This window comes from Malurus melanocephalus, unplaced genomic scaffold (genome assembly GCF_030028575.1).
Source record: "Malurus melanocephalus ecotype Western Australia unplaced genomic scaffold, MMel_1.1 scaffold_359, whole genome shotgun sequence".
NCBI classification, from domain to species: Eukaryota; Metazoa; Chordata; class Aves; order Passeriformes; family Maluridae; genus Malurus; species Malurus melanocephalus.
The window spans coordinates 94,764-112,004 of record NW_026623591.1 but is presented as its reverse complement, the minus strand read 5'-3'; the positions used below and the strand labels follow the sequence as shown (position 1 = coordinate 112,004).

Here is a 17,241-nt window from a genome sequence, read left to right as displayed (position 1 = left end):
AGTTAACAAATACCCCAAAATAGAGCACAGTTAACTTTTTTTTTTTTTTTTAATATGGAGATGAAAAATCCCTGGGAGATTTATGTGCCAGCAGAGATATTAGCTGCATATAATAGATGCAATATTTTTAATACTAATATTTTGGGCTGAGACAAGAGCCGGAATGGAAAGTATTTCCAGTGCCTTGACTTCTTTATTTTGCAAACATCAGTTGCTAACTGGGGTCAGACAGAAATATTGTTTCTGCAACAAGAGCCCAAACAACTTAAGCTGGCAACTTCTTCACACACTATCCATGCCAGGAGGCCCTGCAGAGCTTCAGCTTGTTKCTCCTTCCCAGGTCTCCAGGGCCAATGACCCCAGCTTGGGCTTGCAGCGAGAAGGAGTGGGTGGAAGACACTTTTGCTGAGATGGTGGCCAAAATTGGGAAGCCACCACCCAAACCCTACAACCATGCCACTGAAGCGCTGTTGGACTTCTTCAGTTCAAATGACATTGTGTGGGACAGCAGGTGCCATAAAACCTTTCATTTATACCACTGAAACTACCAACCTGTGCCTGCCCTCATCTCTGAGTCAAGTTGCCAAATACTTTGGGGACCAAGTTGGCAGCGGGAAGCACTGGGTGCTCACTCCAAGGCAGTGGCACATTTATATTTAAAGATTCTTCTTCCAGGAGAAAGAAACAATTTATTTCACTTCATATTCACTCCAGCTGACATTCAACCAGATGCTGACAACACCTCCATGAACTGGTACTGGAAAACAAGGTGCAGATGGATGAAACCATTTCCAGTGCTGAGGAGCCGTGCAGGAAACACTCCACCAAGGAGAAAGCCATTTCAACAACAGATCGGTTTCCTAGTGCAGAGGAACTGCCACTATATTTCCTTCCCTCAATTCTGGCTGGCTGAAATAGCATCACGTAGTCAGCCGTGTTCTGCACCGTGAGACTGAGGGAGCAGCCTCAAGGGTGGGCTCACGGGTGGCAGGGCTTACACAGGGCAGGGTCTGGTGGCCACACATTCACTGCAAGGTCTGCACTGGAGGAAGGTCCAACCTTTCCATTTTTCTGCCTTAGTTGCCTCCCAGCCAAAGGGGAGATGCTGAGAACAGTCCTTTGCCAAAAAGCACTTTGAGCTTGGTAAAACACTGCTGAGGTTTTATTGTCTGTCTCTCTGTCTGCCCTGGGGATGGCTCTTGCCTTCTTTCCCTGTGACCCATCCTACACCCAATTGACCCAACAGCACTCCATGCTTGCACACACAATGAAGAATTCCCTCACAGGTTGGGTAAAAATAAATAAATCACACCATCAGCTACCAAAGCAATACCAATACAAGCAATACCAAAGACACAGAGCTGCTGCAGATGGCCCAGAAGAGGTCATGGAGCTGCTCCCAGGGCTGGAGCCCCTYTGCTCTGGAGCCAGGCTGGGAGAGCTGGGGGTGCTCACCTGGACAAGAGAAGGCTCCAGGGATAACTTACTGCTGCCTCCCAGTACTTAAAGAGGGCTTATAAAAACTAGAGTGCCTTTTCACACAGGCAGGTAGTTATACGAAAGGGGAAATGGTTTTAAACTAAATAACGGGAGATTTGGATTAGATATTAGGAAGAAATTCTTCCTGTGAGGGTGGGGARGCCCTGGCACAGRGTGCCCAGAGCAGCTGTGGCTGCCCCTGGATCCCTGGCAGTGTCCAAGGCCAGGCTGGACATTGGGGYKGGGAGCAGCCTGGGACAGTGGGAGGTGTCCCTGCCATGGCAGGGRTGGAACAGGATGAGCKTTAAGGTTCCTTCCAATCCAAACCATTTMGTGATTCTGTGAAGATGACCAGGCTATCCCAGGTGGACAGCCAAAATTTRTTCAGAGGGTTCAGGWGCATCTCTCGCATGAGGAAAGGCTCAGAGAGTTGAGGTTGTTCAGCCTGGGGAAGGCTCTGCAGAGACTTTATTGCAACTAATCAGTACTTACAGTGCAAAGAAACCTGAAGATCATCCAGTCCACCCGTTAAGAAGGGGACAGCACTGCTGGGAAACAGCACTGCAGGCATACCCTGCTCCTCTCACCCTCTTCCTGCTGTCCACTGCTGGTCACCAAGCCAGGTAGCCTCGTGTGACCCATCACACCTCTCTCTCACTCGTATGGCACTCCTGTCCGGCTCCAGCACACCAGGAGAGCATCAAACTGCAAGTTAAAAACCCTGCTGATGCAGGAGGCACGGCAACCACGAGACAAGGAGAGCCATGTCCCGGCTGGGGGGTGGTGGACACAGCCATAGGTGCACATGGGCATTCACACCCGCCCCACTCGCGCTGTAATTCATTGGGCTGCGGTAACACAATCACCCGGCTGAGCCCTGTGAGGAACAAACCACTGGCCTGCAATTGTCCTCTGGGGACCTGCAGCACAGAGAAGTAATAACTCCCAGCAATGTTGCAGAAAATCAAACCGAAATTATGATCTCTCTCTGAACTGCCTGCTACCAACCCCTTGGCTGYGGCTCAGCTCTGCTGGGCAGGCAGAGCAAGCACCCACTACTGGGACTGCTCTGGCTGGGGACACCTGGTCCTTGAGAGGTCTCATCACCAAGGACCAGCGCTGCAGTAAAGAGCTTTACATCTTGTTCTCGAGGAGGCTCAGCCTCAGCTGGAGCAGCTTTCTTAGTTGTATGGTTTAGTTTTTTTAGGTAGTCCTGTGAGAAGCACGGAGTTGGACTTGATGATCCATTTTGACATACTCTGTGATTAGGACACAGGGGAATGGTTTTAAACTCAAGCAGAAGATATTTAGCTTAGGTACTAGGATGAAAWTATTGGCTGTGAGGGTGGGGAAGCCCTGGCACAGGGTGCCCAGAGCAGCTGTGGCTGCCCCTGGATCCCTGGCAGTGTCCAAGGCCAGGCTGGACATTGGGGCTGGGAGCAGCCTGGGACAGTGGAAGGTGTCCCTGACCATGGCAGGGGGTTGGAACGAGRTGATTTTCAAGGTTCCTTCCAACCCAAACCATTCTATGATTCCTGTCTGAGATGCACCCTTGTTGCAATTATTCCTGAAAATATGACCTGTCCTCCATTTCTGGTTCAAGGCTTCAAAATATCGGCAGAACTGCACCTATTATTTTTACATTTCTGCTTAGGTGCTTTCAGCTGCTTAGAAGAGTTTCATCCATCATTACATTCTAAAATCTATGATTTATCTAGATGCTAGTATTGCTGTTTACCACTGCAGGCTTACTTTTGTCCTTCAAAATAAAAAACAGATGGGTCCTGCATTTACTTGTCTTAGAGAAGAGGCAGTTTTTCACAGACACCGCTATGCTGGCTCAACTCCTGCACACCCTGYTCAGCATGGATGGCTGTGATACCCCTGTTGGGTTTGGGGTGTCCCCTGCACCCTCACAGACAGCCCCTGCATTAAGCCTCATCAGCTCCCAGGAGGGCATGGAGAAGACAGGASCATAAGGATGAGGATAAACCCCTGACTTCCAGATGCTGCCTCAAGGGTTCAGACCCCTGTSCTGTTAAACCTAATTAATTTGATTTGAAAATCCTACTGAGAAGGAAAGGGGTGTTTCAACTTCTTCAGCTCCTTCCCTTCCTCTCTCCTTCTTCTGTTCCAACAGAAGTCCAGCAATATGCTGCAAATCATTTAGCTCAGTGCTAATTTTCAGTGAGTACCTAGTCCATCTCAAACATTTCATTTTGTTGCCGCTAGGAAAGGCCCTTCGGCCCTAAAATAACGTCTTGATATTGTTGCTTTTTCTAATAAACATCCTCTCCTCTCACTGCAAAGCCCTCAGCAAATGGCCCTGAAAGAACAAAGCACATTTCTGTATTGTTTTAAGTTCTCTTCCTTTCTGAAAAACCTCAATTAAAACGGTGAAAAAGCTACTATACTCTGTAATTATGAACTCATTTCTATTCACTAGCTCAGCAGGAGAGCTTTGTCCTGTTGACCTCTGGGAATGGGTTTCTAAGGCTTTTCCAAAATTTCACAGCCTTAAAACCAACACATTCATGACAGCCATAAAACACGTTCACCTTCGCCTTCACCCAAAATAACTCGCAATCTTCAAATGCAGGGTGAGGGCTGCTCCTATGACTATTTTTATTTGTGAGAGGAGCCTTAGTGCTGGCCATGAATGGATTGGCTCTGGAAATAGTGCAAGCCCTTCAGTACAGCACAAAAACTGCTGAATATGGGCTGTCAGCTGACTGTAAAGAGTTTTCAAATAAAAACCTTCCATGTCACGCTCCTGAGTGATGGTTGGGATTCTCTYAATCTTTCCAGTACAGGAATGACCTGGCCAGAAGGGGAGGCATCCCAATGTCTTGACTTGCCAATGGGATGTTTGTGGGAAGAAGTGTGGAGATGTCTTTTGGTAAAGTTCCATTGAGAAATAAATCTTGTGAGACAAAACGCTCGGACAGCTTAGTGTGTGTATCTTGAAGCACTCAGTGCAAGGTTAAGGAAGGTAAACAAGAAGGAAAGCAATTTCTTTATAAGAAATGAAACAGTGGAAAAGAAGACGATGCCTGAGARCACAGAATTAGGTAATAATGAAGGCAGTGAAGCAGATTTTCACATAAAAGAAATTAATAATGTCCTTCAAACACAAGCTAGAAAAATGAGCTTAAAATTCACACACAGGACTACAAAATCACACTGCTTTAGGGCTAGTTGCTGATCCTCCCAWCATTTCATGTGACCATAACACACCACAGCACATACATTTATTCTTTCYTTACACTTAGGACCAAATCTAAGGGAACACATGAACATCCACAACACAGCTTAGGCACTGCTGAGGAGTCCAAAGCTCATCAACCAACTTTCCAAAATCCAGCTCAACTCCAGTGGTATGGGTCCTTAGAGTCCTTAGCTCATGTTTTGCCTGAAATGGGCAAAATGCACCACAGCCATACACCTCCTGATACCACTCTCTCCTCAGACCCCTCCAGTTAAGCCAGTTTCCATCTTAGGACATACCAGACACATCACCTGGACATCCACCAGCTCTCTACCAGAAGAAAAGGTCTGAAAGGAGATGCAAATTGATAACTGATGTGACAATGAGCTGGGGGTTTTAGCCTTTCAGGAGTTCAGGGCTAAACCCTTCCACCTGTGATGACAATAGTTCTGCTGACACCTGTTCATGGAATAAAACAAGGGCAAAGAAAGGCTACTACACACCTCCTGCAGGCTGCYGAGGCACCAGTGAATGGAGTYAACTCCTGTTCCACAGCAGCACCAAACCAGTTTGGCTGGTAAASCCTCTGGAGAGAGAGGTCACYACTGCYTCTCTCTCCTATCTCACCTGTCTCTTTTTAATCAACTSTATTACCTCGTGATTCATGTGTTGAGATATATTTGGTTTCAAAAAAGGAAAGAAAAAGAACAAGGATGCAGGTACTTCACCATGTACCTTAGGGCTTAGATTGTGAGGGATCATCCCTCAGATCATCCYATTCCAAMCCTGCCATGGGCACAGRCACCTTCCCCTGTCCCAGGCTGCTCCCAGCCCCAATGTCCAGCCTGRCCTTGGACACTGCCAGGGATCCAGGGGCAGCCACARCTGCTCTGGGCACCCTRTGCCAGGRCCTCCCCACCCTCCCAGMCAGCAATTCCTTCCCAATATCCCATCCATCCCTGCCCTCTGGCAATGTGAACTCATTCCTATCACTAGACTCATCTAATGAAAGTCTCAATCCCAACTGAGACTGGGATGCCCAGTCTGAAGAGTCTGTTCTTGCTGAAGAGAGCCCAGAAACAAATCCTTGTCCCAGCACTCCTACTGTGAGATGTTTTGGCTCAACTCCTCCCACAGCTCTTTGTTTTTCAGACTTCCTTGGTTCTGGTCAACATGGGAAGGCAAAATAAAGCAAGGAAATCTGGTCTCTATAAGATGAGCAGGTTAATTTTTTCTTATGGGGGTGAAGCATCCTCCAAACTTCATTGAACACATCCCCTCTGAGCATAATGGGAAGCTGGGTCTCCAGTTCACATCTGGTAAATGTAGTTATGGCCACATGCAGCGGCATTCAGATGGTGGTGACACTGCAGATGCCTGACARCATCTTGTTTAGCTTCCAGCTGTTTTGGTGCTGGTCTCATGAGGTCTGGTGTCTGACAGCTCCTTGTGGAGTTCAAGACACCTGGAATAGCACCTGTGATGRTGGAGGTGAAGCCCAGCAGTCTCTGGCAAAGGTGAGCTCTGAAATGAGGTCTCCCACRTTCCCCCCAAAGCTTAACGGTGGCTGCTCTCCCAACCTCCTCTACAGCTGTACAGCCACCAGGAGCTCCTGTTTCCCRTTCCAAAATGCTCACAAAAATTACAGAGTCACACAGTGGTTTGGGTTGGAAAAGGCTTTCAGGAGCACCTTATTCCAYGCCTYCCATGGGCAGGGACACCTSCCACCTGCTCCGACCTGGYCTGGAACWCTTGGGAAGAGCCGTCAGTGACAACATCTCACTGACCCTAGACCAGCCCCTGATGCCACACAAGACAAAGACACCTACTAAATACTGAGTTTTGATGAAATCAGGTATCTTTCCACCAGCCAGATGCTGAAGTTTTGGATTTTTTTTTTGCTGGAGCAATTGTTTTGCTTTCTGTGAAGCAGCACCATAAGACCCTGAGTCTATCCAGCAAGCCATTACATTTCTATCGAGGTTTCATAATAGTGACATGTTTTACTGGTGGACATAAAATCATTCAATCAGTGGCAGAGAAGGAGAAAAACAACCTGCGAAAGCCTCCTGATGCCACCAAGTCTACTGCAGGTTTGGCAATTTGGGTTAAATTTAGTCTGCAGGACAGGGGTCACTTCAGTCACCAAGACTGAAGAAAAAAAAGGGAATAAAAAGTCTTGTGTTGTGGAGTTTTTATGTAATGACAAAGCCTCTCTCAGCAGAGAGGTGGCAACCCTGCAGCTGGGAAATGCACCCGGCTTGCTCCTGCCACTGCCTCCTGGCATTAGGAAAAAAGGAACAATGAAAGGAAAGGATTAAATTTGCTTAGATAAGTATCTTTTAACCCTTCTGCACCATGCCTTTAGCTAGGCACACAAGGAGGATGGAGCAGTTATGGAGGAAACAGCGATGGGCATTCACCTCCTACCGTCCTGCTCACGAGGGCCACATCCCATTGAACTCACAAAGGTTTATCTTTCCATCAGTCCTGAGCCCACAGAGCTCTCAGACATTTACAGAAGCACTTTTTCCTTGCACATGTATAAAATGCAGAATCCTTTTGGCTGTTGCCAGCATCAGGAGAGGAGCTGTGAGCTTGGTGACTCTTTCACAGTGTGCTCTGCTGGAGGGATCGCATGGCTGGGCATATTTTCACTGACACCTCGAGCTCTGCAAAGCCTCAGCGCTGCTCACGAGGGCAGAAACGAGAGCAGCTGGGTGAAAAACCTCTACTCACCCTGCCACAGATTGAGACAGGGGTGTCAGGCAAAACAAGCTCCCTGGTGGGTGCCAAACACCAGCTGCTCCTCCTCACTGCTCCTGGTGTTCCACACAGACCATTGACATGATGGGAAGACCCCGTGTGGGCAGCTCTGGTCATGGGGCAGGCAACTCACTCTTAGATAAGCTGGTGCAGGACTTATGCTAGATATAAATCYGGCTGAACTTCAGATGGCTTCTGCAGAGCTGTTGAATCATCTGTGCCCTGTAGGCATTATTGCACAGGGGTATCACAGAATCCTACAGTGGTTTGGCTTCAAAGGGACCTAAAAGCTCATCTTGTTCCTCGCTCTGCCAGGGGCAGGGACACCTTCCACTGTCCCAGGTTGCYCCAAGCCCATTTAACTTGGCTTTGGACACTGCTCTGGGCAACCTGTGCCAGGGTCTCTCCAYCCTYACAGACAAGAATKCCTTCCCAWTACCTAATCTAATCCCGTCCATCCCAGTGGCAGTTTAAAGMCACTGTCCCTTGCCATGCTGCGTCCTGTTCGCTGAATCATGGCACAAAGGTGTTGATGGAGCCAAAGAACCTCCTGACCTCACCTCCAAGGGTTCCCTCCTGACCAGAAGTGGCAGTGCTGCCTAGCAGCTCCACCCGYGGCTGAGTCACACCAGCTGCATGTCCACAGGGAGTCAGGAGGTGGCTTTTTGATCATTTGAGGAGTGGTCCTTCAATGGGGAGCCCGGCATAGGCTTTGTTCTCAACAACCTCCTCCCAGGAGGGGAGTCCCCGCACTGTGACCCCTGGCAGAGCCTTCTGCTCGACGCCTGGAAGGAAGGGCACCGGGGCAGGGYGATGCCAGCACGTCTGGCCAGCGTGGCTCTGCAGGTCCAAAGGGCTCCTGCTTGACCCTTCCTGATACCATCTCTCCCCTGCTCCATCATCACCTCACCCAGAGGGCAGCTGATGGACCAACCAGATCCAAATGACAACAGGCCCTACCCAATGGCCTCAAGAGTGGGCATGGGAGTGACAATAAACACAGGGAGGAACGACTTTGTGCCGCGGCAACTTCCTCCAGTTCCCTCTCTCTGTTACTCCCTCGGTGTCAAACAGACATTCCTCTGACTTCCAGTCTAATTAAATGGTCAGTTTTGTCCATTTGCTGCTCACAGCAAAGAGTTCCTTCAGCAGAAACTGCCCTTCTGCCCCTGCACCTTTTAGCCCTGTGTACCTTGGGAGCATCTGCACGTGCCCCTGGCCTCTGCCRGGCAAGGCTGGACCAGCTGATATGTGTGAAGCAGCATTTCCTTCTCTATGCTCTCATGTTTATTTATCCTTCACTTCCCTGGGTGACTCTGGATCCTCTTACTAACAGAAAAGAAAAAAAGAAAAGCAGAAAACTTTTGCTTTCCATCTTATCCCATCTCAAACCCCCCTTGCTCGTGGCTCCATCTCACTCCAGCACCCATGGTCCTGCAGCTCCCACCCGACCCCATATCTTGTCCCTGAATGAGGAGATCTTGCCCTTGAAGGAGCAAGCTGGGCCAAGCTGATTCCTGCGGTGTTTTACGACAGGGTGAAGTGGTAGAGTGCCCTTTATGGTGTTTTGAAAGGAAATTGTACAGGAACAATGTCCCGAGCAGCGTGGCTATTGAAAACCCTTCACAAAAGGAGCTTGTCACAAGAGGAAAAGCAGCTTAATCAGTCGAACTAATCACTGTAGGTGGTTGAGTGTCCCCGAGGGTCYGTAAAATTAAATATAATGGGAAAAGAAATATATCACAGCTTGCCTACGCTCCTCAGCGGAGCCGCCAGCGGATATGGGACGTTCCCTGCCTGGCCCCAAGCCGCCGTGACTGTCCTTTGGGCTGTCCCCTGGGCAGAACCACCTCCTTGACAGACCCAGGCCAGGGCCACATGAGCCCCAGGAGGTTTCTCAGCAGTGCAGGCTCTGACTGGGGAGCTGGGACAGGGATGCCCACTCGGTGAGCTCACCCCAGATAACCCAGCGAGCGGCGTGGGCGTCAGCAGGAGGGTCAGCGGCGCTTACACAACCCTCCTGCTTCAGGAAGAGGAAACCGTCCCTGACAGCCACCCAGGGCTCTCCGGGGAAGGAGGATATTTCTGCCTCCCCCAGCTCTGAATCTAATTAAGTCCAGAAAACAACACACACACACACACAAAAAAATAATCCAGACTGTTTTTTCCTGATCATTTAAGTGCAAAGCCAAGTTAGCACTAGGAAGTAAATAAATTTAGACAATGCAAGAGAAAACTTGGGGACATTTCTGTAATTCTGTTCTTGAAAGCTGTAAGTATCTGGGGCATGCTGAAGGCAGATGGGGCAGGCTCCTGAGCCTCTTTGCTTCCAATCCTTTTTCCCATGTTTAAGGCAGGAGTGCCCATGCAGCCTTCTGCTGCAGGTCCCCACACACGGGCTTTATGYAGGACTTCCCAGGTGCAGACACACCCCTGTTAAAATCTCCTCCATCAGGAGAAGGAGATGACACAAARCTCAGTCACAGCTAAAGGTGATGGTTCTTCACCTGAGGCTGGCTGTGATCCCCAGCAATCCTGGCTGGGACAGGCAGTGCAGCCCCTCAAGGCTCTGGTCACCCCAAAGCCTGAAGACACACCAGCTGCAAAGAAAAAGTGTGAGAAATTCACACTTTTTCTCCAGAAAAGAGGGTTTCAGACACCTTTTGCAAAGAGGGGACTGATTAMCTCTCAGGCTTTTACTCCATCCTCTCCAGGATATGAGGCTGTTCTCCTCTCTGCTGTCCTCTCCTGTTCTTGTCCACAGACAAGGACCAACAAAAGCCCCGTGAGGTACCAGCCAGATTTTGGGTTTGCTTTTGGTAAGGTATTCAGCCTGATCCAACAAGATGTTGGATCAATATGATTTCAATGATGCAAACTCTTTAAGACTTCCCCTACAACCTTTTCCTGATYCCTGGGAAAACTGTCCCCTTCCTCAGGTGACACAGAACCATTTCAGTACTGTCAAAAGAAAGACCAAGAAGTAGGTACAAAGCCACCTGTCTTAACCYACTGCAACTCCATATATTCCCTGTAAATCCTATCTGAACTAGCAATGTTTTTTATTTTTCCTACAACACTGGGGGCTGCATTTCCACGCATTTCGAGGCAACGGATTTGGCCAGCTGGCCTCTCCATCCCAAACACATCACACCAGCAGGCCATGGGAACTGGAAGAGCCCTCTGCAACACAAAGTCAACTCGCTTAAAAAATGGAGGTTTTGGGAAATTTTTGAAAAACAACGGATCAAACTCAGAGCCCACCTGCCCATGCAGATCACAACCCAGCACAGCTTGTGCTCTGCTAGCAGACAAGCACCAGGTTGGAAAAGGTCAGAAAGAGGACTTGAGACATGGGTCTGTTGTACCCCATATCCCACAGTGGGTTTTTTTCATACAGAAGTCCTACCATCATCCAGGAAATCAGTCTCCTTCCCTCGAGGTGGCTGCCTTTGGGAGGTCCAACTGAGTGGCCTTTGGACATGGTAAGAAGTGACCAGCCTGTGCTGCTGTCTTTCCATGACGCCAGCAAGCAGCGATGCCCTCTGCCATTCTCATCAGGAGGTGGCATCACTCCTTCTGATTGAGCCAACAGAGAAAACACTGGCTCCAGGATTTCTGAGGAGAAGAGGGGACAGCCACACCTCTCCTGCTCTGATCACCAGCTCTTTGCAGGAAGGATCTCACCACCTCCTGTAGGCTTTCACAACACCCTGTGCAACCAAACCCTGCAGCARATGTGGCTCTGATGTTGACTGCTGTTATGGAAAATGTGTYCAGTCCTTTTAATGACATCTAATTYGCTCTTCGTACCTATCTAATGCAACAAACGAAGCATGCATCCATGGAAAAATCACAGGATTCCAGAATGGTCTGCCTTGGAAGGGACCATTTAACTCCAGAAGCAGGACACCTTCCACTAGGCCAGGTTACTCAAAGCCCCACCCAACCTGGCCTTGAACATTTCCAAGGATGAGGCAACCACAGCTTCTCTGGGAAAAGAAAATATTACTTGGGGAACATAAAACCATAGCACATATTCCAGGAGACAGTTATGAGGCACTCCGATGGGATTGCTTCTCCCTAAGGGAGGGAAAGGTGTGTGGTAGAGACCTCAGGGTAGGTGAGCTGTGCTCCTCCACGATACAGGGACAGCATTTCCCAAGGAAAGGTGACGGGAAGGAAGCAGGGACATGCCCTATTTATAGCAGGGCCGGACATCAGCGTCGTTCTGCATGTGAAACAAACAGTGCTTCGCTAGCCCAAGGCATGTCCCCATCCAAATGTCACTGTCAGAGAGGCCAGAGGAGCCCACACAACCCCTGGAAAGGAATTAGTATCACTTTTAAGACCAGCTGGAAAAAACACAGCAGATTTCTGGGTACCAATGTGCTTTATCAGCTTTTCTTTTTGTAGTAGCTGTGTTGCATAAAGCTCCAGCCACCCTGAAGGTCAGGCACAACCAGGCAAGGCCAGCTGGACCTGTGCACCGAGCAGAGATCAGACTGGGGGCCAACACCTCGACGCAAGCTGGATGGGGTGGTGACTCCTGTGTCTGGCAGGAGGATGCCCACCATGGTCACCACATGGTCAGCCTTGGATGAGGCAAGCCCTGGGCAGGGAGAGTTTGCTGCCCCTACAGACACTGCTGGGGCCGGGGTGCTGCTCAGGGCCAGGTGCTCACCAACTGCAGGAAAAGGGCCCAAGCTGCCCCATGAAAACAGACCCAGGTGTGCCCAGGACTTTGGKGCCACACCTGCTCCTGACCAGCTTGGCAGGACAACCTCTTCTCTTCCTGCAAATCCACTGCACACCAAACTTACTCCCTTCCTTGGCTGATACCAAGCCCCTCCTAGTAAACCAGAACTTCTTCCCTTGGGTCCAGGCATCCAGAGCTGCTTCCCAGCCTTTYCCCAAATCTCTGAACCACCAAAAGGCCCTCCCAGGCCGCTCCCAAGCCTCTGATGCCCCATGCACATTCTTGCAATTTTGAGTCTCTCCGAAGAGGTTTTAAACAAAAAGCCTGTAACTCCCAACTGTTTTGCCTGACACAAAATCTCACCCTGAGGAATTTTTTTATTACCTATGCGGCTCCACCAGCTACGAAACTGAGCTTTTTTCTCCCCAGAATGATGCCTGGGACATTAAGATAATAGCACTGCAATAAAGTGTAAACAGCTTTGAAGTCTGTTTGTGTCTGATACAATCTGATTTTTTTTCCTATTCTCTTTTCTTTCCTATTCTCTTTTCTTTCCTATTCTCTTTACTTTCCTATTCTCCTATTCTGCCCTTTCCCCCCCTACTTCTATGTGTTTTCCAAAAAAATTAAACATTCTGAGAGTTAACTCACTGCTAGAAATCAGTATTAAGGAGCAAGTGCTCTCCTGGAGTAACTGAAGTGACACTAAAAGGATCAAACCTCCCCTCCTAGCCCCAAATGCACCACAAAGGCACCCTGAAAACCCCCAGCATCAAAACATGTGGCATGGGGAGAGAGAGGCTGCTGAAGTTTCAGGTTGAGGATGGGGATGGGAATCATGCCTTCTCCTTTTAAATAATTACTTACAAGACTGCATTTTCACTTCAGCTCCCTCTATTCAGGATTCCTAGCTTTTTGAAATTGAAATAATTGTGGTTTTCTGGCTAAGCTTTGATAGAACTGTGGAGGACTTGGGCAGGAGTGCATACCCTCTGCCCTTTCCATTTCATTTCATTTGTGACTGCTTAGGGCTGAAATGACCCCACATCTCCTTGGGAATGATGCTGGATCAATTGGATTTTAAGGCTTTTTTCTCTTCTCCTGGGACATTATCCCAGTGCTTCTTGGTCGGGGCTGTATCTCACCCTGTGATCTTCCAACCCCAGCCCAAGGCAGTTTTTTTTGCTATCTCTCCTTGCCATCTGTGCAGGAGGCAGGGATGCCCTGGGGGGCTGAATGCTTGTGTCTGCTGATGGCTTATCTGAAGGGACCAGAAAGAAAAAAAAACAGAAATGCACATCTGGCGTGCTCCCTCCTATCCCTCTAGCTGGCAGGWTTTTTGGATGAGAGGGAAGAACCAACTCACAGCTCTGTGGCTCATCACAGCCTTGGGATTGGGCTGCAGGCAGAGGATCCCTTGCCTCTGAAGGTCTCCTCTCGAAAGAATCAAGCACTCTTTGGCAGAGGAAGAGCCAAGATGGGAGCAGGATGCTCCAATCTCCACTGTGATTCCTCTGAGGAGACCAGTGCTCCAGTTGAGCCCACCCACTTCAGTCTCGCACCACAACACACTTCAGCTTGATTTCAACCATGTTTTGGTGATCACAGGACTGAAATGAGACCTTCTCCCCTCGTGCCCACCACAAATCATAAGACCAGATTGTCTTTTGAATTGCATGCAGCTAAAGAGGAGGGAGCCCCAAAAAGGAGAGGAAAACAGAGTTTGCCCTGACAAACTGCCCTGCCCACAGAAAAATGTTTCTAAGTTGTCTGAGAAAACTCTTTTTAGCTGTTTTTTTGGTCACTCAGTGAAGTTTAGGAAAATCAAACCAGGCAGAGTTAAATGCATCATAGCCGTTCATGAGAGAAGCGATGGGGAGATTTGAGGACACACTCCAAGTTGTCTGTAGGACTTCACCAAAACCTGTGACATCCATCACCATCTTCAGCATTCTGTGACAGCTCATTCGATTCATTCTAGGAGAAAGCAATGGCCATKTCTTTGTCCTGTTCAGTCTCCTTGCAAAGTCGTGGGTTTAGAACTACTTTATTGCCCTGGGTGTGTTCCTTGTTCAGCCACAGGAGAACAAGTTAGCAGAAATAAAGCTGCATGTAAAACTAACTCCATTATTCCTTGCTTCTTTTCACATTTAACCATATTCATGATTCCTATCAAGGACTTTAGATGCCCTCATATAATTGAATATGCATTTTACACAATTAAATATCCAATTGACCCGATTAAATTAACTTGATGGATTGAAATTACCGATGCCACAGGAATTCATTCAGCTGCCCATACAGCACACCCCCTCCTTCCCACAGACAGACATCCAAGGCTGGCTGTGACCCTCTCTTAGCCATAACCACTTTCCAGGCAACCCTGAAACTCACCAAATTTTGATTTTCAATAGAAAAAGAGGAAGCAAATCCCAAGGACTCAAGCTTTTACAGACAGTAGCTGTAGAAGCTGTCCCTTCAAGTACAAGTTGGGGTATCTGGCTATGCTGGAATAAGTACAAAGGTACTCCTGGAGTAATACAGAACACATTCCAAAGTATTTTCAGGATGTTAGCACTCAAATAAGGGTTTATGCATTAACCCAACGCTGAACAGCAGCAAAGCCAAAGACTCCCCATGAGGCAGTTGAGGATGATGTGCAACAGAGAAGACCAGAAAGAAAGCACTAAAGAATGCTTTAAAGAACCTACCTGCGGTCGTTCCTCCTCCTTCTGAACAGCTTTTTGGTGTGTGCGATTTCAGCTTCATGAGGCAGTGGATGGTAACCCTGTAAAACAGAGGGAAAGCAGCCATCAGCTCCTGGAGGTGTCAGCACAGATGGGGTCAGAGCTGTACACCCAGCATGCGAGCATGGTGTAAGGAACAGCTCCCACCCAAACATCCTTACGGCCCAGACCCTAAAACAGCAGGCCTGAAAATCCAGGATGTRTTGTACCCTCTCAGGGCTGGTGCAAGGAGCAGGGAATGAAGTTACCAGCAATTTTTGTATGGGAGAAACCACGCAGGGCAAGTAACTGGGTCACGTGTGTATAAATCCCATATAAGCATCGGCAGGGCATTCACCCACTTCACACATGACACTGGTCCTAAAACATCCACTAAACCACCCACTTTCCTTAGGCTGCTTTTTTTGTCAATTTATCCAAAACCCAGCTGAAAAAAATATCTGTGAAGGAGGATGCTCGGCACAATTTTGAGGATAATGGGGGAAGCCAACAGGAGCCACTGCTGGCAGGTCTGCTGGGGCTGTGCCTTCACGCCAGTAAGGAGGAAACAATCACATCAGGAGCACCTCACTGCACCTCCCACCACAAATGAGTCAGCCCATGCTGCCCCTGAGGGAAGGACAGGAGGGATCCACCTTACAGGAAACAACTGAGAGGACAACGATGGTAAATCCTGTGTCCAAGCCCCAGATGATGGAGGGAAGATTTAGATGTGATACCAGGAAGAAACTTTTTACTAGTAATTAGGAAGAAAGTCTTTACTTGTGACGGAGTGGAGGCCGTGGCWCAGGGCGCCCAGAGCAGCTGTGSCTGCCCCTGGATCCCTGGCAGTGTCCAAGACCAGGCTGGAACAAACTGGGATAGTGGAAGATGTCCCTGCCCATGCAGAGGAGTGGAATGRGATGGCCTTTAAGTCCTTCCAACCCAAATCATTCCAGGATTCTATGATTCTATGCCAAGGCAGTGGAAGAGCTGTGTGTAACTCCAGCTGCTGCCTTCCCAGTGCCCTCTTTCCAGTGAAGGTGCTGACTCTGATGTGCTCTGTTCATCTGATAAGGGGGGATGCTGTATTTACCATCCTCCTATGGGCATGAGGAGGCTTTATTAATGCTCACACAGAGCGCTGAGGCTCCTGGGTGAAAGGCCCTATGTTAAGCGCAAAGTATTGTTTATTTTGCAGGGACGACAGAGCCATCATAATCATAACGAATTTTATTTATGCAGTATTTTCCTTCCCTGGCTGGCAACAAAAGCTCTGTGAAAGTTGCTCCTTTTATTCCATCACAATCTATCGAAGCCTGGAGCTCCAGCCACTGCTGGGAATTACCTGTGTGAGGGGCCACGAGTGAGCAGGCTGGGCAGGGACAAAGGCTGGGTGGGGATGTGCCTCATCCAGCAGCAGCTTTGTGACACTGGCATGACAACACAACACACTGACTTCAGAAAAAAATCCCTCTCCCTTTGCGTGAAGAGCCTTTGGAAATGACAGCTGGTTTTAGCAGTGGTTACCAAGATAATAGTATTTTGAGTTCCTCCAGTGGAAGATGTTATGAAGGAGGCAGGTTGCTGGGGATGAAGATGAACTTAGGCCAGAGAAGGCACACCAAGTTGAAGACATACAGGGTTTATTRTGACCATCCATCCTGACCACTGTGAAGAGCCTGGAGAAATTCCTGCTGCAGCAACCCTACAGCTCCCATGGCAGGTGGAGCCTTCCTCTTTGGAAAGCTTCGCTCCTCCAGACTTCATAAGGAACCCACCGAGTCAAAATACAAAGCTGTTAGAAAATGGACAGAGGAGAGCTGCAGTGATGGTGAAGGGTCTGGAGAGGCCACACAAGAAAGTGCCCGAGGTCACTGGGCTTGCTCAGCCTCGAGGAGATTGAGGTCAGACCTCACTGGGGGCTGCAGCTCCTCCAAGGGACAGCTCTGATCTCTGCTCCCCGTGACAGGACCCCAGGGAATGGCAGGAGCTGTGCCAGGGGAGGGTTAGGTTGAGTATCAGGGAAAGGTTCTTCTGTCCCCAGAGGGTGCTGGCACTGCCCAGGCTCCCCAGGGAATGGCTCCAGCCCTGAGGCTGCCAGAGCTCCAGGAGCGTTTGGACAGTGCTGCCAGGGATGGACAGGGGGGATTGTTGGGGGGTCTGGGCAGGGACAGGGGCTACACTCAATGATCCCTGTGGGTCCCTTCCCATATTYTAGAATTCCATGATTCTATAGTATTTCAGAATTACAGAATGCCAGAATGGTTTGGGTTGGAAGGAACCTTAAAGATTATCCAGTTCCAACCCACCTGCTTCAGGCAGGGACACCTTCCACTAGACCATCTTGAACCTTCTTCATT

At 49.0% G+C, this 17,241-nt stretch overlaps 1 protein-coding gene across 3 annotated transcripts in view; it reads right to left on the bottom strand.

The window, feature by feature from the left end:
• Positions 1 to 17,241, bottom strand: part of CTIF (cap binding complex dependent translation initiation factor) — a 150,021-nt gene that overhangs the window by 53,604 nt on the left and 79,176 nt on the right. For all 3 annotated transcript variants that reach the window (XM_057378443.1, XM_057378445.1, XM_057378446.1), the window contains exon 7: positions 14,864 to 14,940. In XM_057378443.1, coding sequence (XP_057234426.1) covers positions 14,864 to 14,940 — 77 coding nt within the window. The remainder of the gene's footprint in view (positions 1 to 14,863; positions 14,941 to 17,241) is intronic.